The following is a 25476-nucleotide window of genomic DNA, read 5'->3' on the forward strand; positions in this document are numbered from 1 at the left end:
TCCCCGATCAGTTAAAGAAATGCCAAAATCAGCTCCGATCCGATACTGTGATTGGGACATCCCTAGAAGATAAGATACTAGTTAATAAACATGTGACTGTTTTTTTCAAGTACTTCTAGAGACAATAAAATCTGCAAGTCGGGCAGGTAAGACGCTCCGCTTCTGAGACGCTACCGGTGTGGTACGGTGCGTGGCGCAGCCGGAACGCAGCACAGACGCCGCATGCCCAGTGGAAAATCAAGGTTAGCTTTTATCATTTCATTAAAAACTAAATCAAACAAACCAGACTAGTGGGACAGAAACCTGGGTAGACTGAAGTGTGTGTGTGGACTCACTGGAGGAAGAGTCTCGAACAAACAGGGAGATAAGGTGGGAGATGGGAGGCTGGCGTTTGGTGAAGTAATGAAGGCGGCGGGAAGTGAACTCCTTTGTCTTTTCTCCTGATGGCAGTTGGTACAGAGCCAAGTGGTTCTCCTGTTTAAACAGCTCCCTCGCACCAGGAGTGAACCCTGACACACACACACACACACACACACACAAAGTTCAGTTGACAAAGTTCAGTTTACTACAATTAACAGGTTTTACATCAAGGAAAGCCATTTCAGTTATTACCTTTCTGACCAGAGAAGACATTTTTGCTCCTAAGTGATGTCAAAAAATAATTATAGTTCTCTCGCAGTTTTGCCAGGTGAAATACTCCCATTCCAGTACAACAATGCAACAGCTTGTGGGTTTACTCTTACTTACTCGTTAAAACCACATAGGGGTAGAGGCGGCCTCTAGCTCACCCAGTAAGAGCGTTCGCCCCATGTAGGCTGAGTCCTGCAGCGGCCCGGGTTCGAATCCAACCTGTGGCCCTTTGCTGCGTGTCATCCCCCATCTCTCTCCCCCTTTCACATCTATCCACTGTCCTGTACAATAAAGGGAAAAGCCCCAAAAAAATAATCTAAAAAAAAAAAAAAAAAAAAAATAACCACATAGGGGTAGATCTTTGCTCATAGTGCTCAGACATTTACACTAGGGAAAGGACTTTCTTCTCGGATACAGTCCAAACTCAGTCCTCTTAAAGTTGACCAAAAAGTGGACCAACAAAAAAGGGACTTCTTTTTTCATTCACATTTACTTGAAAGAGGACTCAGTTCTCAGAGCGAGCCGGCTCATAACTTGGTCATAAACAACCAAGTCTCTTGCCGTTCCAGGAATTTGTTGTCCTGAATGTTGTCATCTCTCCATTAAGACATTTTAACTGGCGTCTTCGTGTAAATCCCCCTCCTTCTTCACCCTCGGATGTTTGTTTTTCTTCTGGGTTTGCACGCACCAATTGAAACGTCATCAACACGCCCACTCGCCTGCTGTTAATTCTCACAGTTTTGGCTCAATCAGAGATAACACAGACTTTGTACAAGGGAGCTGACAGAGTAAAGACCATTTGATATCCGATTAGACTGATTTGGATGTTTGCGTTCTCGCTGGGTTCTCGCTGGGTAATGTCTAGATAATTTCAGGTTTGCAAAGCTTGTGTGAAAGGGGCTTAAGGGGGAAAACCAGGCCATGGTATAAACCGCTTGCTCTACATTAACTAGATGCAAAAGCAGCCCTAAAAAACACCATCACTGCATGCTCACCTATGAGCCTGGAGAGCTCACAGAGCCCCCAGGGGACGCAGACGGGCAGCACGGTGCCATGGCTCTCCTGCAGAGCCAGGTTGGACAGGTGGTCAGAGAAGCGGCAGAGCTGCTGGGTGACGCTGGCGTTGCAGAGGTTCAGCATGATGTTGAGGCCCAGCGGCTTGAGGGACGGCAGGTGGCACTGCCAGGACAGGTCGTCGAACTGGATGCTGGCTGGGTTCTGCTGGTCCTGCGACAGGCTCAGCATCTCCAGGTGGTAGTCGCACACAAAGTCATCGGCCTCCGCCTCCGGGCAGCCCATTGCAAAGTCCTGGAGACATATGGGACAGAAATGACACAAAGAAAACAACATCCCAACACAGCAGAGATCGTGAAGTCAAATAAAGCTTTCCTTTTAACTTTTTTATAACTATTTCATACAGTTGATAAGGTTTCAGTTCCAGTCTTTACCTGGGCCTGGTCATCCTCGCCCCCCTCAACGTCATGGCTGAAGCTCACGTTGGATCCCGAGTGGTGTTTGGTGCGAGTGTGTGCAGGTTGGCAGGTGCGCCGCAGCCGCAATGTGTCAGACGAGCGAGCAGTGTCATGTGACGTCTCACTGGGCTCCGGCCCGTCCCCCAGACGGGGTTCTGCTGGTAGACAGAGCAGAGCCTCCGCCTCCTGGGCCTGTGCAGCAGTCACGAGGAGTCAGGGATGGATACAATACTGTGCATTATCAGGTAAAGGATTCTTGACTAAAAATAACACCATCAGGCTGCTACACTGTATAAGAAAACACACAAACACACACACCTCATCCCTGTCGTCATCTGTCTCCATTCGGCAGTAGGAGCTGACAGACAGGTCGTCTCGGAGATCATCCTGGCTGTTGTGAGGTGGCTCCACTCGTCCACTGAAGAACAGCACAGTCTCTGGACTGGGGTTAGGCCATGACAGGATACCCTGCTTGTCCACACAACACAGCACCTACAAACACACAAAAGATTTACACCTTATACGCATGAAATAGTTTCTAATGTAAGTACATAGATAGTTGGTATATTCATTGTTTGTCGTTTGTAACTGAGCAGCTACTTTAAGAAACAGAGGAGCAGCTGGTGTATCTGTTTCCAGTGCAGCCAAACACTGTTAGAAGTCAGTCAAAAATAATTGCATCCTCCGTCTGATTTCATGCTGCGAGTAGTTTTCCCCACATAGGACACAGCAGTTAACAGCAGGGCACAGTAAAAGAAGATGGTTAGCTCGCTGAAGAGTTGGAGGTGTGCAGCCCTTTAAGAGCTGTTACACACCAACCAGACGGCTGACCGTCGGCAGAAAAGGCGGTCGGACTGATCAGTCGGCTCCCCGAGGTCTAAAAAAATGCCTCAAAACACACTGAGGCGACGCCGAATTGAGCGTACACTCGGCGCGTGCACGTAACATAAGACGGCTCCATAGCAGCAGGCGGCGCTTCTCTGTATTGTTTCCCAGAAAAGGAAAACCGGCAGCTGATTGGACGAACGCGTCACGTGGGTCTTTTTTCTCCGGAAATTCACAGCCAGACTGTCATGGCGGCTCGTTCAGAATACGATCTCATATTGTACTAAAATAGTTCACCGAACCGTGTTTCTGAGAACATTTTAAGTGAGAAATAGGCCATACAGTTGCTGAATCTGTCTTCATTTCAGATTGACAAAGCTCAGTTTAAAAGATTTTCGTCAGATTTTGAGAGGCTCACCCGCTCGCCATTTCCGGGTGAGTCCCGACTGCCCTGTCTCAAACTGAGCATGTCAGGTCGGCCAAAAAAAAAAAAGCCGACAGCTCCTCCGACGGACGGCACGGAACACACCGAACAGACTCGAGCCACTGACCTCGCCAGACTGTCCGACGGCCGATTATCGGGTTGGTGTGTCAGGGCCCTTAAGGGTAATTTCGTTTTTTGTCAACCTGGACCATATTTTCCCTTTGTTTTTGTGTGTAAGTGACTGATGGGAGCAACAATCTTTATTATTATTAGTGTCTGAAAACATTATGGAAAGGATCCCCACAGCCATTTTAAAACCTCTTTAAGACCTTTTTGGTTAACCAGAAACAGCTCTGAAGTCGCTAGCGCTAATCCCACCAGACTCCATTTAAAAAAGCAATAGTTTTAGCGTGTATAGAGTCAACATATTTTCACATGTAAATCAGTAAACTGTGTGTTTACTTCAATCAAAACTAGAGTTGTGATGGTTGGAAAAGTGGAAAGACGACCCAAAACGGTTTTCATAGTTTTATTTAGTTTCTGTCGATTTTGAATGAAGTGTATTTTACGATGTTAAAATTACTCTTTATTTACATGGAGTCTGGCGGCTTTAGAGAACACAATTTCGCAGATGTTTGTATGTTTAAAAAAAAAAACTGTCTTACTCTTTAACAGAAAGGTCGACCTCCTTAGAAATCCTTTCCATAATCAGTCCCTCCAGAAAAACGCGATTATGCGATCACATAATTCATGGATAATCAGCCAAAGTGAGCATATTTATTTACAATATATATACATTTTTTCAAATACGCATAAAATTGCATAAATATCATGCATATTCCATCACATTTTTTAAGAAAACGTGCCGCATAATCAAGGATTTTTGCCCTTAACAATCACAAAAAAACTCTGCATTTTTCTGGAAGGACTGCATAATGTTTTCAGACACTTAGAATATTAATCTGAGCCTGTAAGCGGCAAAACGAGAAACATTTGGGAAGGTAAATACAAGCTGGACAATTGCCCTATTAACTTAAATTGTAGCTTGTTTCGCTGACTGCCGACGGCAGCGATCTTGTTTAATACTGGACCAATGTCAAAGATTCCCATTGTTCCCATCAGTCACTTAGACACAAAAACATAGGAACATAGGGTCCAGGTTGAAATAAATGGTAGTTAACCTTTAACAGCTCACTGTAGCCATGTTTCAACCGCAGGAACTTTCCCCCAAAACAAGGAACCTTCTGAAGGAACCACTTTCCGTATAGACCGCAGGGACCAGGGTCTAAATTTAGTCCTGGGGACATATTCCTGGGCCTTTTTAGACCACAAATAGTCCCCAGTGGTTCTGAGAGGGTAGTACTTTCTGAAAATAAAGGAACCTTCGGGGTGAGTTTTACAGGGATGACTGCCACAGATTGGTCTAACACACACAGGATGGCTGCTTCAACTCGTAGATCGCTTCGTTTATAAAACTCGTTAATAGTGACGATTTATTAATATTTTGGACGAGGGAAGAACATTTCTCTTTGTTTGACAACATTAAAAGTAATTTTAGACTTGTCGGCTTCCCGATTCTTTTTAAAAAGACAGAGAAGGAGAGAGATTGCGAGCCAGCGCAACACTGAACTGCAGGCGGGCGAGCAAAGAGAGAGAGTGAAAACAGAGGAACGGAGCTGTGAATGAGAGAAATAAAAATAGAATTCTCTGTTTCACAGCGGTTGCGTCCTAAAGCCCAGATAAAGAAACATCAAACACTCAACAGATGACGTTGTGGAAACAGACGATGCTGGGTGTTCAGAAATCTCAGAGACAGATATTTAAACACCTAGCGAAATAAAACCCAAACTAACTGCATAGCTATATACAACTGAATGGGGACCAGCACAATGAGGGTCTGTAAGGAAGTCTGTCATTCTGTGAAGCTAATGTTAGCTGACACAGCTAAAAAGGTAAACAATATAATACTTGGCTTGGGGAAAAACCTTAACAAGGAACTGCATCATTTTCAGATCATCTTCATGTGGAAACAACATTTTTACTTGGTACAAGCTTATGTTCTTTAATGTATTATGTCACAGTCAACGTGGACCTGGATTTTAAGTGACGGGAAATACTCACAATTAAAAATTGCCATTAGATATCTGTCCCCTATCTCCCCCATAATACTCACAGTGACAGATCCTAGAGTGTGTAAAAGGCTGGACGTATAACAGAGTGTCTGAGACTCTCCCTTCAGGACGCCAACCAGGTGTCTCCACACACAACGCAGCAACTCCTGCACAAATAAACACACACAGACACACACACACACAAATTAAGTTAGAGGATTGCTTTCTATTACATACTAGAAGACAGAAATGTGTGTCGATACATAGAAATTATGAAAATAAAATTCAAAAGTAATATTTAAGTCATAAATATAGTGATTCAGTTATTAAAATAGACATTTAAAAAGCAAACAAGAAAGTAGATTGAGCTCAGCCTAAAATCCCCAAACCAGCTATAAAAACAAGCTCTGTGATTGGGCTGTAGAGAGAGACAAGGATTCTATACTACAATGCTAGAGGCACAAGGCGAGGAGGGGAGTGGTGCTAGTGCAAGCTGCAGCATTGTGTGAGTGGGCCGAAATAATCCATGCAGATTTTGATTCTTTTCTTTCTTTCTTTTCTTTCTTTCTTTTGGAAATCCATGGCGACCGCTTCAGCGAGGGACAAACTGAAAACAATCTCAGCTTGCCCTTCATTGCCTCCTCTGTTTATCATCAGGCAGCATCCAAAATGAACTTTTCGAATCTTTGGCCGAGGGCTGGTAAACCAAGGAAACATGTACATTAGGGGTCTAACACAGAGCTAGTATCTGTATCCAACAGTTCCTGTTTGCCCAGTAAACACGGACATACAGACAACAATCACTTTGGTTAGTTTGATACTAAAAATGTCTACCGTATATATTTGTATTCAGTTGCATCCTGTACATACATGAGGCCAAAAAGGTATTTTTTAACCAGCTAAAATTATCAATTTAAAATCACACAGCAATACCACTTTCCTCAGTCATCCAACTTTGTAATTCCCATGAAGGGACTCGAAATAATGTTACAAATAACCAACATAAATTAACCAACCCAACACAAATGTTGCACACTACTACCATTGTTGGGAGTATTGCAACAGGCATCAATGAGGAACATGTTGGATATGATTGGCTCAGTCCAGTCGGAGTGTACAGCAGGGACAATGCACAGCAGTATGATGAGTGACTATCACGAATTGATCTGCTAAATACAGATTTCAATCAACATTTGATGCTGTGACCAAGCCAAAAATAGATAAATACCAAAGGAGATAAGGAAGGAAAACTAGGAGAGGAAACCCTACCACCACAGGGCCATATTGGGGCTGATTTCCAGACATGCAGTGCAGGCAGACAAGCAGAGGTGGAAGATCAGGCACAGATTCAAGTAAAAGTCCATCCCAGATCATCTTCCCTATATCTAACACTTGCTCTGTATTCATTTGGAGCAATGCCAAAGCAAGAGACAAAGCACTAATGTTTTCATAAAGACAGATCGGTGGTAATCTACTGATGACTTTTCCTTTGAGCACTAAGCCCGGCAACGATGGAGGACAATGATTAGGTTTGGTCAGGGACTGTGAGAGGTCGTGGGATTAGAAGTGGTATCCATGAGGTGAGAAAATGATCTTAAAGAGACAGGATTGACTGTCGAGATAACATGTCAAAGATGACTGGAGACATCGGAGTGTAAACTTACATCCAGAGGTGCTCGGTCAAGACATGTTGACAGATAATCCACAGATGAAGTTGTGCGAGATGAATAAAAAAAACAAAGCAAAGGGATCGTATTAAAGCAAAAAAAAAGAATATACATGGAAAATCAGAGCGGTGGTCTGATCAGAAGATGTCCATGAAGATTTCCATGGCAAAGAAATCAAAGATGTAATGGAGATTGAGGGTGAGAGGGTGGAGGTGGGAGGGTAGCGAGGGCTGTATACGGGAGTTCCAAAGAGGGAGTTGCAAAGGGCGAACACAGCAAGCGAGTGAAGACAGGCGGGTTCAGGTGGGAGAGCCAAGCGAGCGGAGGAGGGGAGAGCGAGACAGTGAGAGGTTATACCTTGGAGGAAACCACTTCGGTGTAGCTGCTTAGAGTGTCCTCAGAGAACTTAGCAAGCTGGAGCAAGAGAAGAGTCTAGTTAAAACACAGAGGGAGGCCTTCGCTGTGTCTCCTCTGTGTGTGTTTGTGTGTGTTACAGTTAGACTCATATGGGTTTCAGGATCTCTATTGTTATTTTTGAATGGAAGGTGCCAATAGCCAGCATGGAAAAACATATGAAACAGCATCAAGTGTAGTCAGTAAACATTAAGTTCTGACAACAAATATTCTGTTCTTTTGTCTCACTAAAAGGGAAATTAGCACAAAAACGCTGTAAAAACTACTGGCGATGGTTGACCACTGACTGACTATAGTATTTCTAGATGTTATACCTGTGTAACATTTATAATGGTAATGTTTAACATGCAATTCTTTATCACACTGTTTAGTAGCATATCACAGATGGGAGTACTCTACTGTTGGTATTGACCTTAAAATATCAGTATCAATATCAAATATCAGATGTCACATATCAGTCTAACCTACAGTGTGTGTGTCTGCAGTAATTTGTTAAAACATAGAACACAATCCTCCATGTTAGTAACTAGAGCTGTCTTTTCCGCCATTTGTGTGTGTGTGTGTGTGTGTGTGTGTGTGTGTGTGTGTGTGTGTGTGTGTGTGTGTGTGTGTGTGTGTGTGTGTGTGTGTCCCTCACCAAACCAGCTGGTGATGCGCGGCTGAACTCCGCGAGGACCCTGGCCTCTCCGAAGGCATTCAACAGCACCCACATAACAGGGAAGAGCAAGGGCAAGATGGGCAAAACACCCATCAACTGCAAATACAATTTCACACAATTACATCTCTGTCCAGTCATCTCCTTTTCATGTAATGATCCCTTTTGAACCACTGTGCAAAATGTGTCACTCAGTAGGTTTATTACCATTAACGTTAAGAATTGTGTGTGTGTGTGTGTGTGTGTGTGTGTGTGTGTGTGTGTGTGTGTGTGTGTGTGTGTGTGTGTGTGTGTGTGTGTGTGTGTTCCACAGCTGATTATAATTCAAATATCACATTACTAATGCCAACCCAGGAAACGTGATGGCAAAATACTGTATACACTCCTTGTTTAGCTACACATAGTTTTGAATTGTACCTGAAGTTGAAAGAAATTGAAGCAGGCGGGGGTGAGGCTGGGAGCATCACAAAAATAGCGGATAGTGTTCACTAGCAGGAATGCCACCTAAGAGGAAAGATTATTAAGATACCAGAGCGGCAAAGGTGGCACACATTACATCTGGTCCGTTTTAAGTAGAGAAATACATTGCAGAGACAATTTAGAAACTCCATGTTAACTGCTCACCAGAACGACTGGACAGACCAGCTTGGCGATAACCGACTGCACTGTAAACCTCTCATTATCTAGCACTGTGATTGGTCGAGCCAACGCCAACTCCAAACTGTTCCTGTTGAAAAAAAGAAGACACGGCACAAAAACATTATTTTCTACCATCCTCGTAAGGAGCTGATAACGTCTAGGTGTTGCTATTTAGTGCCTCAACTCTAGTCAAATAACTAGAGCTTTATTTTATTTTAAACTAGAGATGTTTTCTTTTCATCTAACTATGTAGCATTCTCTAAGAAAAAAAGAGTAAGAAAACTACGCATCAATATACTCTCTCTGGTCTGAGAATGGATGTCTGTATATAGGAAATATAGATAATATAGAGCCTTTGCTGTGTTATCTTTGTAAACCCTGTGTGTTAACCACATGTAAAACAAACTTTAATGAAGCTGAGCCAAAGTTCAGTCAGGAAGACTCTTTACGCTCTCATTCATTCACAATCTCTCTGTCTCTCGCTGTCCGGCTTCTACTCCATCAGCTGACTTATGGACATTCACTCTTAGTTTAACCAAGCAGATTCTCCCTAAGCCTATCATACCTTCTCTGTCAAATTTTAAAGTGCTCATATTATGCTTTTTCACTTTCCTTTATTGTGTTGTCATCTCCAACAGAAAACACTGTTCACAAACTGCTCCAAACAGCTCTATTGTAGTCCAGCCTTTACTTCAGAGACAAACGTGGTCACTTTGTAACACACGTTATAATGCTCACCTAGCTGCTAGCATGGCACGCCCTCATACTCTGCAACTGACTAGCTAGCAGTTGCTTACTGTGCATGTGCAACTCCCAACAAAGATGGAACAGAAGTGATATGTCTCACTCTGTAGCTAAAACAGAGAGCTCAACACACAGGGTGAAAAGAGGAGCTGCAGCAATGTGCAGTACAACAAAAAGATGGTGTTTTTTGAAAATAAAACCATGTAAACCTATTCTGATATAACCTCTAAATACAATTATGAACCTGAAAATGAGCATACTATGAGCACTTTAAATCTGTTATCCTCTGCTGCTGTCAGTTGTCTTTTCACTATGAACCGATGCAACCCTCCTCCTAATCATATCATCTCTACACCCCTAAATATACCACGGCACTATTGGGTCTAATCTCCAGACTCTTCACAGTTCACTTTATTTTGCACAATGTAATACACATTTTTCATTCTAATAAAGTCTCTCCTGATTTAAATTATGTAAGGTAGTTGTAGTCTGTGGAATAGGTGACAAAGGCCAGCGGTTCCCAAACTTTTTCATGTCAAGGAACCCTAAACTGACACAAATTAAGACCACGGATCCCCATTTGATTAGATTTTGTCCCAGGCTCCCTCATCTGATAGGATTTTTGTTTTTAGATGTTTTATTACAGTAAGTGTATGAAACCCATTACCAAAATAGTCATACATTCTGTCATTGTGTTATTTATGGATGGAATTATAGTGAGAAAAAAAAAAAAAAAAAAGTATTCCCCTTTTTTGCTGGGGACCTCCTAGAACCTCTCAACAGCCCCACTGGTAGAGGCAATTGCTTAAGACGGAAATTCATAGGGGGCGCATTTTCAAAATGAATTTGCCTCTCATCGATAACACACCCAGGTAAGCCACACAATCCATTTCTCAACCACCAGGCCCACTGTGGGCAGGTTCCCTACCTGACTATGTCCAGTACTGGAGTCCGTACCACTCTGAAGAGACGGTGCTGCTGGGGGCTCTGGGGTCCTCTCTTCTCATTGGCCAGTGGGGAAGGAGGAGGGGAGAAAGGGGGGAATAAATCTCCTGGCTCCAACACAATGTGCTCATCATCCTGAGGAGAGAAGAGTAGATTAAAAAGGTAAAGTAAGGGATGTTAATCCAATACACTTTTTGTCAATATCAGTGAATATCTCCTCACGGTCAAAATCACTGATGTATGGATGAGCGAGGTTATTTGACGCTTTGTAAACAAGTGAAAGAATATTAAAGTCAATTCTAAAAGATACAGGTAGCCAGATTTCTTTCATAAATCAGTTATTAAACAGGAGAAAACACACTTCTCATCCATTTTATAAGCTTTAAAGAGCCAGAGAAAAATGTGGCAAACTAAGCTAATGTGTTCTGCTTTATCCCATACAATGAGGCTACACAGCAAACACCACATTCTGCTTCATATTAACATAACTTGGTTAAAGTGGCATAGACAATGGTCAATGATGTTTAGCATTGCAAATGGCACTTGTATAGAGATCTGTAAGGATGATATGGATCATCTTGTGACAAATAAACCTTAACTGATTCTGGCTCAGTGGGATTTTATTTTGAAACAACTGTCTCATGTGTAACTATTCTTATTATCAACTATTTACCTCAGCAGTGAGTATTAATGCATGTACGTGCTAGCAGGGCCGAGGACAGCATGTTTTCTGCCTGCTAGCGTGAAGCTGTTAGAAGCTGTGACGTCAGGTGTAGAACAACACAAGATTGTGAGTGTGTGCATGCGTTTGTGTTGTCGATAACTAAATATTGGCTTTCTGTACCAATAGCAGTTCTGGTATTTAGTACCTTGATATAAATTACAAAAGAATATCTAGGACAAATAACTGATAACTTTGTCCTTTGTTATTTCCCAAAAGATACATTTATAAAACATTGTACAGAACAATAGGGGTTTTTAGGTTTTTGTTTTCTAGGATTAATATTTCATAAATCAAAATTCAACTCAGTCTAATAAAAGGGTCATGCCAGTATACATTTCCGAATAAAGAACATCCTAAAGTGAATTTTAAATGAATGAGAAAGTTGAATTAGGTGTATTCAAAAAAAGGTTGTTGCTGTTGAATATCAGTGTTCAAGCACATTTCAACGTACACAATATGACCAGAGGTGTCCTAACGTTGGGTGAGAGGGGGGAGCTTGTGTATCGACATAATTATTGGGATTTTTAAAGAAATTTTGGGCACTCAACTGACGTTTTCTCCAGATTACATATAAATCCCACCATCCTTCTTTCCCAACTCCCCTCAAACCACTCCACGCCAAAATAGTGACAGACAGTTGAGCCAGAGTGGCATGACACAAGTGTTAATCTTGTAATCCTTTGCTGATATACATGTAGACATTATAGTAGAGTACATGGGATTTACTGTTTTTGTTTTTTTTACCATGGTGTCGAATTGGGAATCGAGAAGCGTGGAATTTCACTGGTGTTGGCATCGACTACTAAGTTCCTGGTATAGCGTATTCCCTAAGCTGTAGTGGAATCAAATTCAGTTAATCCAATACAAACCATTATGTACATTTTCCTTGTGTACCAAAATTATACTTCCTCTGCATCTCAAAACACATGTGCACATACAGTACACAGGGTTTCCCCCAGTGTTTTCGAAGCTGGGTGGGCCACCGGGCCTAAGTTGCCCCCCCACCAGGCCTAAGCAACTGGGAATTATTTTTTAAGACGTTTTTACAGTTACAGTGGGGCTGCTCGGTTGAAAACTTAGATGTAGTCATATTTTCTAATCTTTTTATGTAGGGCCCTGTGGAATCTGTCTAATGGCTTTTTTAAATGCTCAATTTCGCGATTCCGTCCATGATTCAGCGATCACAGAAACTACTGGGATCTACATTAATACTGCCATCAGGCTGTGACTGGCCCCAGCCGGGCCCTCGTTGGAAAAAAAAAAAGGACACTTGCCACCGGGCTAAACAAATTTTCTGGGGGAAACCCTGGCACATGTATGTGTGTGTACACACAGACTAACCTTAATGCCTCTGAGGGATGCAAACGCCTCTTGGCCAGGTCTCAGAGCGATGATGTCTCCCTCCACCAGCAGACTGACAGGCAGGTTAACCAACTGGGAGTCACGGTAGGTCCAGTGCAGGGACCATGATGTGGACGAGGGTGTGTACAGATCAGGGTACATAGATGGAGACCACTGCACGTCAGCCACACACCCTGATAGATAGTCTGGAGTAACAGGCAAAGAAAGTGAGGATGCAATTAAAAAGAGGATGAGAAGAGGGGAGGATGACAAGTATGAATATAGGGACAGCGAATGTCATGTAATTATGACCTATAAATGTCAGTAAGAAATATGTTTTATGAAAAACTGCAGAGCCCTCCTTGAACTGATCAGTGTCATTTTGGAAATGTACAATACTGTAGTGAGATGCATCATCTCTTAATTATCAGTGGTGCTTTAGATACAGCATCCCACAGTCTAGTATTGTCACACTGCCAAACCAATCAGTACTAAAGACTGAAATTTGTATTGAGTGAGGATGCTGGTGGCTGGAATTTATTATTTGTTCATGCTGCTCCATGGTTCACTGGCTTGTAACACTAGCATCAGCATCAGAATCAAAGTAGCCGTATTGATACTGGTATCATTAATTGTGGGACAATTCCCAGCCCAAATGAGAACTGGAATAGAAACAACAGCAGAATTAGTTTGTTTGTTAGCCAACGGTTGCGTATATTCACAGGAAGATTAGCCCCATTGCACAAAGTACTGTGGACCCATGGTGCTGAATTTGACAATCCGACTAACAAACAACAGGCTAGCAAGCAATGTTGCAACAAATTTCATTGTGGATGTCGCCACGAAGAAGTTGAAAAAATAGAGATAAAAAGGGATTATCTTGTACAGGAAGTACAAATTGGACTTATTTGCACTACCACCATGGCACACACGCTCATAGAGCACCTTACCATGCATACTGAATCACAGGGTCAGTCTCTGCCCTGCCACTGCAAGCCTCTCATGCGTATACATCCTTTAATACATTCATTATGGAGTTTTTATTTAGTATCTTTTCTTGTCCATATTATTCATGTGGATTTGTTATTTTATCAATCTGTTTATGATGTATGTGTACGTTGTGTGTGTGATGTCTTTAAGCTACTGGGCCCTTGAATTACCCCTTGGGGACGAATTCTGTATATATATATATATATATATATATATATATATATATATATATATATATATATATATATATATATATATATATATGCCAACCAAGCCGAGTTCCTGTGTCTTGCTTGTGTGTGTGTGTGTGTGTGTGTGTGTGTGTGTGTGTGTGTGTGTGTGTGTGTGTGTGTGTGTGTGTGTCTGTCTATCTATCAAATGCCATAAATTGTCTATGTTTCCAGTGATGGTCAATCAACTAATTAATTCATAATTTTGAGCAGCGGCTCTACTCCGAGCTCCTCACGGATGACTGAGCTTCTCACCCTATCTCTAAGGGAGACACCAGCCACCCTCCTGAGGAAACCCATTTCGGCCGCTTGTACCCTGGATCTCGTTCTTTCGGTTATGACCCAGCCTTCATGACCATAGGTGAGGGTAGGAACGAAAACTGAACAGTAGATCGAGAGCTTTGCCTTCTGGCTCAGCTCTCTTTTCGTCACAACGGTGCGGTATTACAAATCTACCGCTATTACAAATCTAATTATTAAAAACAGTTATATAATAAATATATGTGTATGATGAGGGAGGCGGGGGTTGTCTTAGGCAGTGTCTTCATTTAGGACTGAGGGTAGAAGCTCATCCTGAGCCTCTCAGTGCTGGCCTGGTGTACACAGTACCTTCTTCCCGACCTCAACAGGGAGAAAAGGCTGTTACCTGGGTGGTTTGGATCTTAAATGATTCTCCTAGCCTTTTTTTGTCCTTTAGGCAGGGTAGGGCATCGCCTATTGAATGTACAGTTCAACAAACCACTCTTTGCAGGGCCTTGAGGTCTTGAGGGCCTTGAGGTGTTTGGTACTCCTTTCGGGTAGGCCTTTTCATTGTTGTCTGTGATCAGGCCTACCACAGCTCTGTCATCAGCAAACTTGATGATGCTGTTGGAGTCGAAAGTGATTACACAGTCGCGTGTGTGTACAGGGAGTACAGCGGGGGACTCGGAACACAGCCCTGTTGTGCTCCGGTGTTAGGGAAGAGGTGGGTCCACCCACCCTCACCACCTGGGGGTCTGCCTGTCAGGAAGTCAAGGATCCACAGTGAGGTGTTTAATCCCAGGTCCTTGAGCTTTGGGACGAGCTTGGAGAGAACTATGGTGTTAAACACTGAACTGTAATCACTGAGCAGCAATCTCACAGCTTTCTTCCTGGTGGGATAGGGTGGTGTGGAGGATGTGTGCTATGCTGCTTCCTTTGATGGGTCCACTCACTGTGCTGGGTAGTGAGGAGCAGATGTAATCCTTGACCAGTCGTTCATAGCATTTCAACAGTACAGAGGTGAGTGCCACTGAGTAGTCATTCAGGCAGGCTGGTCTTGTTTTCTTGGGAATAGGAATGATGGTGGCTTCCTGACACACGTTGGCATGACACACTGAGCCAGTGACAGGTTCAATATAATGAATTAATACCGGCGCTAGTAGGACCCGCTCAATGAGCCCAACTCACCGCTCAGCTGTGTGATGATGCCCTTGAGACGCCGAACCATCTCACACCTCTTCAGCCGCTCCTGGCGTCCGACCAGCAGCACGTTCAGCAGCAGGAGAAGGAGGAGGGCTGCAGCGTTCACCAGCTCTATACCAGAACTGTGGAGGTGCAAAGGAGATCAGCAGACACATATGTGACAAATTAAAAAGAAATGCAAGCATTCAGTCTTCAACAGGTCCAGCACACCCAGAGACACATTTCTAAATTATCTTGTACTGATAATTAAAAACAGTAAATGTGAAGTTACACCAAATATTACAATAAAAATTTTAATTGATTCCCTCTGAGAAATCATAACTTCTACACCAGGGTTTCCCCCAGTGTATTGCAAGCCTGGTGGCCCACCAGGCCTAAGCCACTGGAAATTATTTTTTTATGTATTTTTAAACTACAGTGCCAATGGGGCAGCTTGGTTGAAAACTTAGACATAGTCATATTTTCAAATCTCCAGGTAGCTTTTAGCACAGACTTTATGTAGGGCCATATGATATCTGTCATATAGCTTTCTCAATTTCGCGATTCCATCCATGATCCTGTTATGAACACAGACACTATTAGGCTTGCCATCAGTCTTGTGACTGGCCTGAGCCGGACCGTCGTCGATACTTGAGACGGGGCTTTTTTGGGGGAAACCCTGTACACTTATAGCAAATACGTATATCCAATTTTAAAACCAAATCAGTGTTTAATTGGTCAGTTAATACACATATTTAATCAAATGGTATTAGACAGAAAGGAGAACAGTCCAGGCAAGTGTAAGATGGCCTGGCACACAGCGAGAACAAAGACAGCTGGTGTTTGTGTAGCTGGTGATTCATTACAGTTTCTCACTTGTGTTCATCTTGAACATGTTCAACATGTACTTTTACTTTTTTGCAAAAAATAAGTTAAATTTGTTGAGTTTCCTGTATATATTTCCAGTATATTAAAAAAAATACTTTTAAAAATGCGTTTTGAACTCAAATGTGTTACACAAGTAGCAACAGTAGCGTGTGTACAGTTTAGCCTATTTGTCGGTAAATAAATGCTACAACTCCTCAAGAACCAGGCCGAGTTCCTGTGTCTTGCTTGCCACGTACATTCAAGCGAAGGGGTTAGCCACTCCCCAAGATTCGCCTAGAACCAATTATCTCCGACTGACGACTATGCCAATTAACCTATAGACTGACGTGCGTATTCGGTCGAAAATAATCTCTGTGGTTCTGTTGACATCCCTAATTTGACATCAGAATTTAAAGGAAAATTCCGGTCGATTCCAACACGTAGCTCTGTTGTTTGTAAATTTGGAGTGTCGTCAGTAGCGAGAAAAACGAAAACAATCGGTGCTGCCTACACCGTGTTATCCTCCTGCTAGCATTAGCACCCAACAGCCTGAAACAGGGCAAGTTTTAAACTTGATTTTAGCCTCTTAACATGTTCAAAATGACATTAAAAGTGCCTACCCATGTGAAGTGATTCTTTCCGAGTGAACACAGTGAATCTGACTGCAGTAGATGTGAAAGGAATGCATAAAAGTTCTGCTAATTCAGCTCTGTTTAGTTCCGGTGTTGATACTGCAAGGAGTGCTTCGGGACCGTCTACAAACTACAACACTGAAAAGAGCAAACATATTTTCAAAAATAGGCATATGCTTATTTTTTAAAAGTAAGTGCTGTAGTACAACTAGCAGGAGACAAGTTATAATTGAGGTAAGTTTGGAGACACTACCTTATTTAATCATTAAATAGCCTACATATTTTTGTTGTATCTCTTTTCTGTGTTGTAGTTTGTAGACGGTCCCTAAGCACTCTTAACTGCCGTCTTAACACCAGAACTAAACAGAGCTGAAATAACACAACTTTTATGCATTTCTTTCACATCTACTGCAGTCAGATTCACTGTGTTCACTCAGAAGGAATCACTTCACATGGGTAGGCACTTTTAATGACATTTTGAACATGTTAAGAGGCTAAAAACAAGTTTAAAACTTGCTAACACTAACAGGAGGATAACACGGTGTAGGCAGCACCGATTGTTTTCATTTCTCTCTCTACTGACAGCACTCCAAATTTACAAACAACAGAGCTACGTGTTGAAATCGACCGGAATTCTCCTTTACATTTGCATTTCAAGAATTTCAAGATTTTCAGATTTCGTCTAGTGTCCTCTGAAAAGAATGTGACTGTTGGATAATGTAGCCTCAGACACGATGGTAGTGGGGAAACTGTAGACAGGGCAAGGCCTTCTCAACATTCTAATAATTGCCTAAGCATATGATTTTCCTAACCAAAATAATAAATGACTGTACAAACATTTTTATTGATGCTGCGCGTACATCATCATCATAGATGTTCCAGAACAGGACGCTTCAGCTAAAAAGGGGCACCTACCTGCCCTTTGGCTGGCTGCCATGGCAACAAAAGAGTCCCAGCACCACCAGTAGAGTGAGGGCAGCTCCTGGCCAATGGAGACAGGAGTGACGGTTGCCATGGTAAAGAAAGCTATTCACCCACTGTTCCTATAAAAACATGACAAATCAACAAGGCATAAGCAAAACAATATGCAGTGTGTTATGTAAGCCTTTTAACATGTGACAGATATATTTAAAGACTCATTTCAGACACATTTTAAAGTATGTAAAACTACTCTGTTATGATCAATATATTCTTAAAGTAACACGCAGACTTATTGAGACTTTGTGTTATTCACCGTATCCCCCAGAGTTAGATAAGTCCATACATACCCTTCTCATCTCCGTGCGTGTTGTAACTCTGTCTGATGCACCCACCGCTAGCCTAGCTTAGCACAGATCCTGGAGGTAACCAGCTCCATCTAGCCTACTGCTCCCAATAAGTGACAAAATAACGCCAACATTTTCCTATTTACATGTTGTGATTTGTATAGTCACAGCGTGTACAAATAACAAGGTCACATGAGACACAGCCATCTTGTAACCATATACATACTGGGAACTATATTCTCAGAAGGAGAAGCACTGCTACTTCTGCTACTTGGGCGGAGTGATTTGCTCGCAGCACCTGAGAAGCCCAGAAAATCACTCCACCCAAGTAGCAGCTGCTTCGTCTTTCTGTGACCTTGTTATTTGTACACGCTGTGACTATACAAATCACAACATGTAAATAGGAAAATGTTGGCGTTATTTTGTCATTTATTGGGAGTGGTAGGCTAGTTGGAACCTGTTACCTCCAGGATCTGTGCTAAGCTAGGCTAGCGGTGGTTGCGTCAGACAGAGTTACAACACGCACGGAGATGAGAAGGGTATGTATGGACTTATCTAACTCTGGGGGAGTCCCAATAAGTCGGCGTGTTCCTTTAAACATGGTTTAGCGAAATAAGAAGTAAAATAAAAGTCTGAAAAGTGGCTGGAAGCATATCTACCCTTTCTCCCTCATTGAGAAATTCTGGATCTGGCCTCGCCCCGCCCATCGTGCTTGTGCGTGGTTGAATCTCTTACTACATTCTAGCATCTACCTCAGGTTGTCCGTTAAAAGAGCAGCGTGCATCTAGATGACTAGTTGTAAAGATTCAGCCTTGACTCTCATGCTGGGTTCAGACAGTGGGCGGCTGAATAGCAGTGTTGCGGTGCCCTGCAACATGGCCGCCTGCTCGGTCAGCCCGCTTGCTCAGGTCCACGAGCTCACGTTCTGCAACCATAGTTTGGGCGTCTCAACCCCGCCGTCAGACCCAGACTCAGATGAGGAGTCTGTTGTGCATTAAAATTGCACAACAGTATCAGAATTGTAAGTGTAGTAAGCATCTTTTATGTTGTTATTTTTTAGCTGAAGCTTGTAACTGGCAGTGGCTGAGAGTCCGCTCTGCGCTGGAGGATTCAGGTTTCTCTGCTGGCTTTTAAGTATTAGACAGCGATTGGTTTATGGATTGGTGACGTACCTCATCAAGCTCGGCCCGGATATGTTTGAATCTCAGATTTCAGAGAAGCGCACAGACATGTCCACCTTTAGAAGAGGAATGTGAAAACTGTCCTGGTCGTGGAACAACGGACCAGATCTTTACTCTCGCAAGGATCCTGGAGGGAGCCTGGGTGTATGCCCAACCGGTCTACATGTGCTTTGTGGATCTGGAGAAGGCGTATGACCGGGTCCCCCGGGAGATACTGTGGGAGGTGCTGCGGGAGTATGGGGTGAGGGGGTCCCTTCTCAGGGCCATCCAATCTCTATACGACCAAATCGAGAGCTGTGTCCGGGTTCTCGGCAGTAAGTCGGACTCGTTTCAGGTGAGGGTTGGCCTCCGCCAGGGCTACGCTTTGTCACCAATCCTGTTTGTAGTATTTATGGACAGGATATCGAGGCGTAGTCGGGGTGGAGAGGGGTTGCAGTTTGGTGAGCTGGGGATCTCATCGCTGCTTTTTGCGGATGATGTGGTCCTGATGGCATCGTCGGCCTGTGACCTTCAGCAATCACTGGATCGGTTCGCAGCCGAGTGTGAAGCGGCTGGGATGAGGATCAGCACCTCTAAATTGGAGGCCATGGTTCTCAGCAGGAAACCGATGGAGTGCCTTCTCCAGGTAGGGAATGAGTCCTTACCCCAAGTGAAGGAGTTCAAGTACCTTGGGGTCTTGTTCGCGAGTGAGGGGACAATGGAGCGGGAGATTGGTCGGAGAATCGGCGCAGCGGGTGCGGTATTACATTCAATTTATCGCACTGTTGTGACGAAAAGAGAGCTGAGCCAGAAGGCAAAGCTCTCAATCTACCGGTCAGTTTTCGTTCCAACCCTCACCTATGGTCATGAAGGCTGGGTCATGACCGAAAGAACGAGATCCAGGGTACAAGCAGCCGAAATGGGTTTCCTCAGGAGGGTGGCTGGCGTCTCCCTTAGAGATAGGGTGAGAAGCTCAGTCATCCGTGAGGAGCTCGGAGTAGAGCAGGCACGTCCAGCTGGGAGGAGGCCTCGGGGAAGACCCAGGACTAGGTGGAGGGATTATATCTCCAACCTGGCATGGGAACGCCTCGGGATCCCCCAGTCGGAGCTGGTTAATGTGGCTCGGGAAAGGGAAGTTTGGGGTCCCCTGCTGGAGCTGCTACCCCCGCGACCCGATACCGGATAAGCGGACGAAGATGGATGGATGGATGGATGTGAAAACACCTCTCTAGTGACAAACTTTTCACAGCTACAATTCAGTATAGTAAAGTTCAGACAATTTAGGGGACATAAACATAAGAAAATCACATTTTGGAGTGGAGGAGGGCTTTAAATAATGACCAAGGAACTGTGTTGCTATTAGTGGATGGGATCAAGGCCATGTGGAGCACATAGCTTTCTGTATGTCTTGTGTTTTTACACTCATGAGGAGCAAACATCCTCACAAGTAGGCCATGATGACAAAACTCTTATTTTGCCATTCCTCACTTTGCTAATTTGGGTTTAGGTTTAATAATAATAAATATTAGTTTAAGATCAAGGTAAGGATTTAGTTTAGGGAGTAACTGTACCTAATTGAAGACCACTGATATGAATGTGTATACAGAAGTATGTGTACTAGGGCTGTGCAATTGATCAAATTTTGATCGCGATTTCGGCTCGATCACAAAAACAATGTAGTCAAGAAAAACTATTATTTTGCACATTCAGTTTTGCAATTAAAACTCTTAGTTTGTCGTGTGTTCTGAATGACAAGCACACTTTCGCCCGTCCCGAAGGCTAAACTCACTCGGGCCAACGTTTGAATATATTTTTTATTTATTATTATTTATTTTAAGGGGAATTCAAAAAGTTCAACAGGAAAAGTATGAAACTTCACAGTTCAAGTTGTTTTCACTGTTGACTTGTTTTAACTGTTTTTCAAGTTTAATAAATGCAACATCTTTCCAAAAGTCAACGAGTAATCGTGTTCAAGAATCAGGATTTCAATGTGGTCCAAAATGATTGTGATGATGATTTTTTTTCCATAAAACGAGCAGCCCGAATGTGTACCTGTGCAGAGGCAGGTCTGCGCGCAGCCCTTTGGTGCTGCTCCAGCAGGCTGCTGAGCTGGTCCCGGAGTTTGAAAAGAGCCTGGCCTGTCGACAGGCCCAGAGTCCCAGCATCCTCTTCCTACAAACACACACACACACACCAACAACCCTTTCAGAGCCTTGGCTGACCTCACACAAAAAAAGAGTCATAGACAATTTGGCTGACAAGATAATGCCATGTACTTTGCTAAATAAAATCATCATGATTTGAAGACTTAATATTAGATTACTTCTTTCACTCATTTTTAATTAAAAAAAAATTTGATTTTAACAGCATTGTTCTATGAGCTGGGCCACTGACACAAGCTGTCCTTGCATAACATGGGTGAGCGCTGTGTCTGTATTCAAGGATTCTGCAGGGTTATTAAGACCACATATTAATACCACTTTGAATGCAATTTAACACCTGTTCCGCTGTATGAAAGTATGGTGGAAAACCAGTAATGATGATAGGACCCACAATTATTCATTATTATATCACATGCAATCCCTCCATCCCAGCAGTATGTAACAATAGTTTTTAATTCAACGCAACGTGGATGTAGATAAACAGCATCAAATGGATAGATAACAGGGCTGCACAATTTTTATCATGTCATCGCGATATCAACTGTAGGGCTGTGTATTGGCAAGAATCTGGCGATACGATACGTATCAGAATACATGGGTCACGATTCGATATATTGCAATATATTTCGATACTGTGCGTAAGGCGATATATTGGGATTTTTTTAAAGCATAATTTAAAAAAAACTAATATTTAAAAAAAGACACAATGTGCATAAAAGTCAAAGAAGTTTACCTTAGGTAAACAATTCAGTACACAGAAAATCAAACTGTCAGTTTGGGATTGTGGTTCACAGGTTCTTAATGAGCTAATATTTATATGCTAAAGTAGGCCAAAGTTCAGCCGTAGCTACGTTGTTAGCTTCTAGCAAAAAGTCAGGCACTGCTATGCAAGGACACTAGTGGTGCGTCTCAGCATGGCCATCTAGCGGTAGGGGGTTTCAACACAACATAAACGTCAACCACTGTCTTACATGAATATTTTTTAACGTAAAAAAAAAAAAAAAAATCAATATTGCGTTTTTGAAAATCGATACAGTATTGCAAAATAAAATATCGCGATACTCAAGTGTATCGATTTTTTCTTACACCCCTAATCAACTGGCACAATAAACACACTGCGAAAGGCTGCGACATATCGCAAAAGACACTCGGATTTCTTGTGTTAGTTTAAAGGAAATATCAGTTGAGAACTGCACTTTAAAATGTAACTGTCATTCTTTTTTTAGTTCTGGCTCCTGTATTTAGTTCAATAAAAGAATGTTGGAAATGATTTCCTTTCATTTGTTTTAAGCCCAGTTCAGACCAAAGAGTCGTGACGAGACGAGTGTAAACTTGCAACTGCTTGCAACGCGTCGGTCTGCTGCGTTCTGGAACCTGCCAGTTCACACCAATGAGACGAGGCAAGACGGTGTATTATCTCCATAGCAACGACTCTTTGTACTTCCGTCCTAACTTCCGACTTTTAGGCTTTTTTGTAGCTGGATGTATCATTTGTTGCATCTAAATATGAATGTGGATAACGTTAGTGATATTGAGATGATTGGTACAGTTGTATTTCTAGTGATGAATCAGCAAAAACAGGTTTTATTTCTCAGATTCACTGCTTTGTTCTAACGCTGACCATATAACGTTACCGTGCTTTCGGCCAGTCTTTGAGGCTCTGTCTGAAACTCTGCCATTTCGACCAGCTGTTTGTAACATAAAAATAAAATGGATTATGGATCATTTTATTGTAGCTGACTTTACCAGCTGACTTCTCTATTGGCTGTTGAAACAGGTGACGTCCCTTACGTTCTAAAACCAAACCTGAGACTCGACCAGCTGAGTCACAGTGTCACCATCAGCTGATTTGAGTGGCTCTGAAACGGGCCGGTTCAAACCGCTGAAATGCTACACTGACGTTGTTTGCTACAGGACTGATGGTGCTGACTGAAAAGTAATTAAACAGCATCCTGCAGCACAATACTGTGACATGTAGGTGTACATCACATACCGACTCATCTCATAACTACCATCACTGCCTACAGCACGCAATCAATCAATCAATTCTAAGACCGTTTGATATTTTTGAGCTATGTTTGCTTTTTTGAGCGAACTGAATTTAACCCATTTTTTTATAGTTTAACCTACAGATACACTGGTTTTATCGGCAGTAAATCAAGCATGTTCTCTCATGTTCTCTCTGTTCAACACAGCTGATTGAGATTCTTCAGCTGCTTCTTACACATTTAAGCGAGCAATTCAGTGTAGCATCAGCTTTTTCAGCATTCAGCATTCACACCGCAATACCTTCAGAAATTGCGTTCTCTATTTTGTTTATGGTGTTTGTTAGCTTGTAACTAGCAGTGGCTGGCAGCTAAGATGACAGTGTGTTTTCGCTCTCTGAAGTGACATTTAGCTCTGCCCTGGAGGTTTCAGGTTTCTTTTCCGTAGCTGCAGTGTTTCCCACACATAGACTAATTTGTGGCGGTGCGCCATACAATCAACACCGGTCGCCACATATTGCATTTCGTTATTTTTATTTTTTTTTTAACGCTATTTAAAAACACACAGCGTATTTGTTCAGCTGCATTTCCTTTCCCTGCTCTCCTCCGTCTCTCTGTCACACACACACAGCCCCTCCCCTGCGTGCACACAGCGTCTGTCTCCATGAAAACGAGAGAAGACGGCTGGCGAAATTCACAAGTTCACGAAAGGTTGGTATCTCGTGAACACCTTTACACAATCACTCTGAATATAATGTTGTCAGTGTGTTAATGTTGAGTCCCGACCCGACTCTTAGCAAACAAGCGATTGTGCCTGCTTTAAAAAGTTAACTAGTCGCAAGTTTGCGGTAAAATGCAGTTGGGTTGTCGAGGTCAAAACACTATATGTAGCAGCTGTGAATCAAATAAACTTATTATAAATAATGTTATGTCATTTTTTTACTCTTACACTGAATGTTTGCTGCTTCAATCCAGATGAGTAGCCTATTGAAAAGTATTTTCCGCGACTGAAAAAGGCCCGTATTAAGGATGAGGACCAGCCTGAACCGGAGGTATCAGTCTGAAACAGAGTTCAACAGTCCGACCAGTGGAATTAGTTATGTTATTAATTTGTTTACAATATTTTCAGGCTTCAGCCAGTGAAAGACAGGGTGAGGGAGAGAAAGAGATAGATTTGTTAGGCATTAAAGAAAGAGTAGGAGAGTAGGACAGCATCCAACAGCGTGTCCTCCTCAGTTTTTGATACTTGATTGTTACAAAAATAAGTATTCCCCTCCCCACCCCCCCCAGGTCTGTCGAAAGGGTTCCCAATATTAGACAGCAATTGATTTCCGCATTAGTGACATGCCTAATCAAGCTCTCCCGGGATACGTTTAGGGCTGAAACAACGAATTGATAAAATCGATAAAATTCGATTATTAAAAAAGTTGGCAACGAATTTCATTATCGACTCGTTGTGTCGCGCGACACGCCACTCAGTCGCGGAGATAAAAGCAATTGAGTTGAGTGCCGAGCGGCGCGGAGCGAAAGAAAAGAAAAAAGAGCAGAGCGGGGGTAGAGGAAATACGGAGAGAGACCGGAGAGACCCGTAACGTTGTTCTGAAACACATGGCGGAGGCAGAGAAATCAGTACGACTAAGTCATCCAAGGTGTGGGAGCATTTCACACTAAATAAATCGAAAACATGTTAATTGCAAGATAAGCAAAAGCGACACGGCATGGCACGGGTGCACCACGGTGATGATTCAGCACCTAAAACGTAAACATGTTGGAGTCCTTGATGAGGAGGAAGGGAGTTCAACAGCAGGGTAAAGTCACAGAATCCTACTTTTGTTCCGTTTTGAAGTGAGGAACGTAACGTCTCTCTTCTGGTGCTGGTGTGGTGTTTACTCGTTATCCAGCTTGACAAGCATGACAAGCTAGCGTTAGCTCGTTAATAACAGGAGTAAAGCAGGACTAAAGACACGTTTTTATTCACTCGCCTTTTTTGGCCCATTAATTTTCATCATTTGACAAATATATTTGTGTGTGTTGTACTTTTTAATTTCATTTTAAAGTTCTTTTATAGCACTTGGTCATCTTAAGCTGTTTAAATGTGGTGTACAAATGAACTTAACTCGCACTTACTACAATGGTGTGTGTGTGTGTGTGTGTGTGTGTGTGTGTGTGTGT

General features: G+C 42.7%; 1 protein-coding gene across 5 annotated transcripts in view; it reads right to left on the minus strand.

Annotated features, from left to right (window-relative positions):
* The window catches only part of tmem94 (transmembrane protein 94), a 58919-nt gene that overhangs the window by 22827 nt on the left and 10616 nt on the right, over positions 1 to 25476 (minus strand). For 4 of the 5 annotated variants that reach the window (XR_004896324.1, XM_035997348.1, XM_031323864.2 and 1 more), the window contains 14 exons: positions 21210 to 21329; positions 17648 to 17775; positions 15240 to 15376; positions 12592 to 12797; positions 10510 to 10661; positions 8823 to 8925; positions 8616 to 8702; positions 8181 to 8297; positions 7487 to 7543; positions 5525 to 5629; positions 2421 to 2594; positions 2079 to 2294; positions 1626 to 1938; positions 336 to 509 (listed from right to left, as the gene is read on the minus strand). Coding sequence is in view for 4 of the 5 variants with exons in the window: in XM_035997348.1 (XP_035853241.1) it covers positions 336 to 509; positions 1626 to 1938; positions 2079 to 2294; positions 2421 to 2594; positions 5525 to 5629; positions 7487 to 7543; positions 8181 to 8297; positions 8616 to 8702; positions 8823 to 8925; positions 10510 to 10661; positions 12592 to 12797; positions 15240 to 15376; positions 17648 to 17775; positions 21210 to 21329 (2089 nt within the window). In the remaining variant the exon portion in view is untranslated. The remainder of the gene's footprint in view (positions 1 to 335; positions 510 to 1625; positions 1939 to 2078; positions 2295 to 2420; positions 2595 to 5524; positions 5630 to 7486; positions 7544 to 8180; positions 8298 to 8615; positions 8703 to 8822; positions 8926 to 10509; positions 10662 to 12591; positions 12798 to 15239; positions 15377 to 17647; positions 17776 to 21209; positions 21330 to 25476) is intronic. The other variant, XM_035997349.1, reaches the window with a different exon arrangement.

The sequence above is a fragment of the Sander lucioperca genome, chromosome 22, assembly GCF_008315115.2.
Source record: "Sander lucioperca isolate FBNREF2018 chromosome 22, SLUC_FBN_1.2, whole genome shotgun sequence".
NCBI classification, from domain to species: domain Eukaryota; kingdom Metazoa; phylum Chordata; class Actinopteri; order Perciformes; family Percidae; genus Sander; species Sander lucioperca.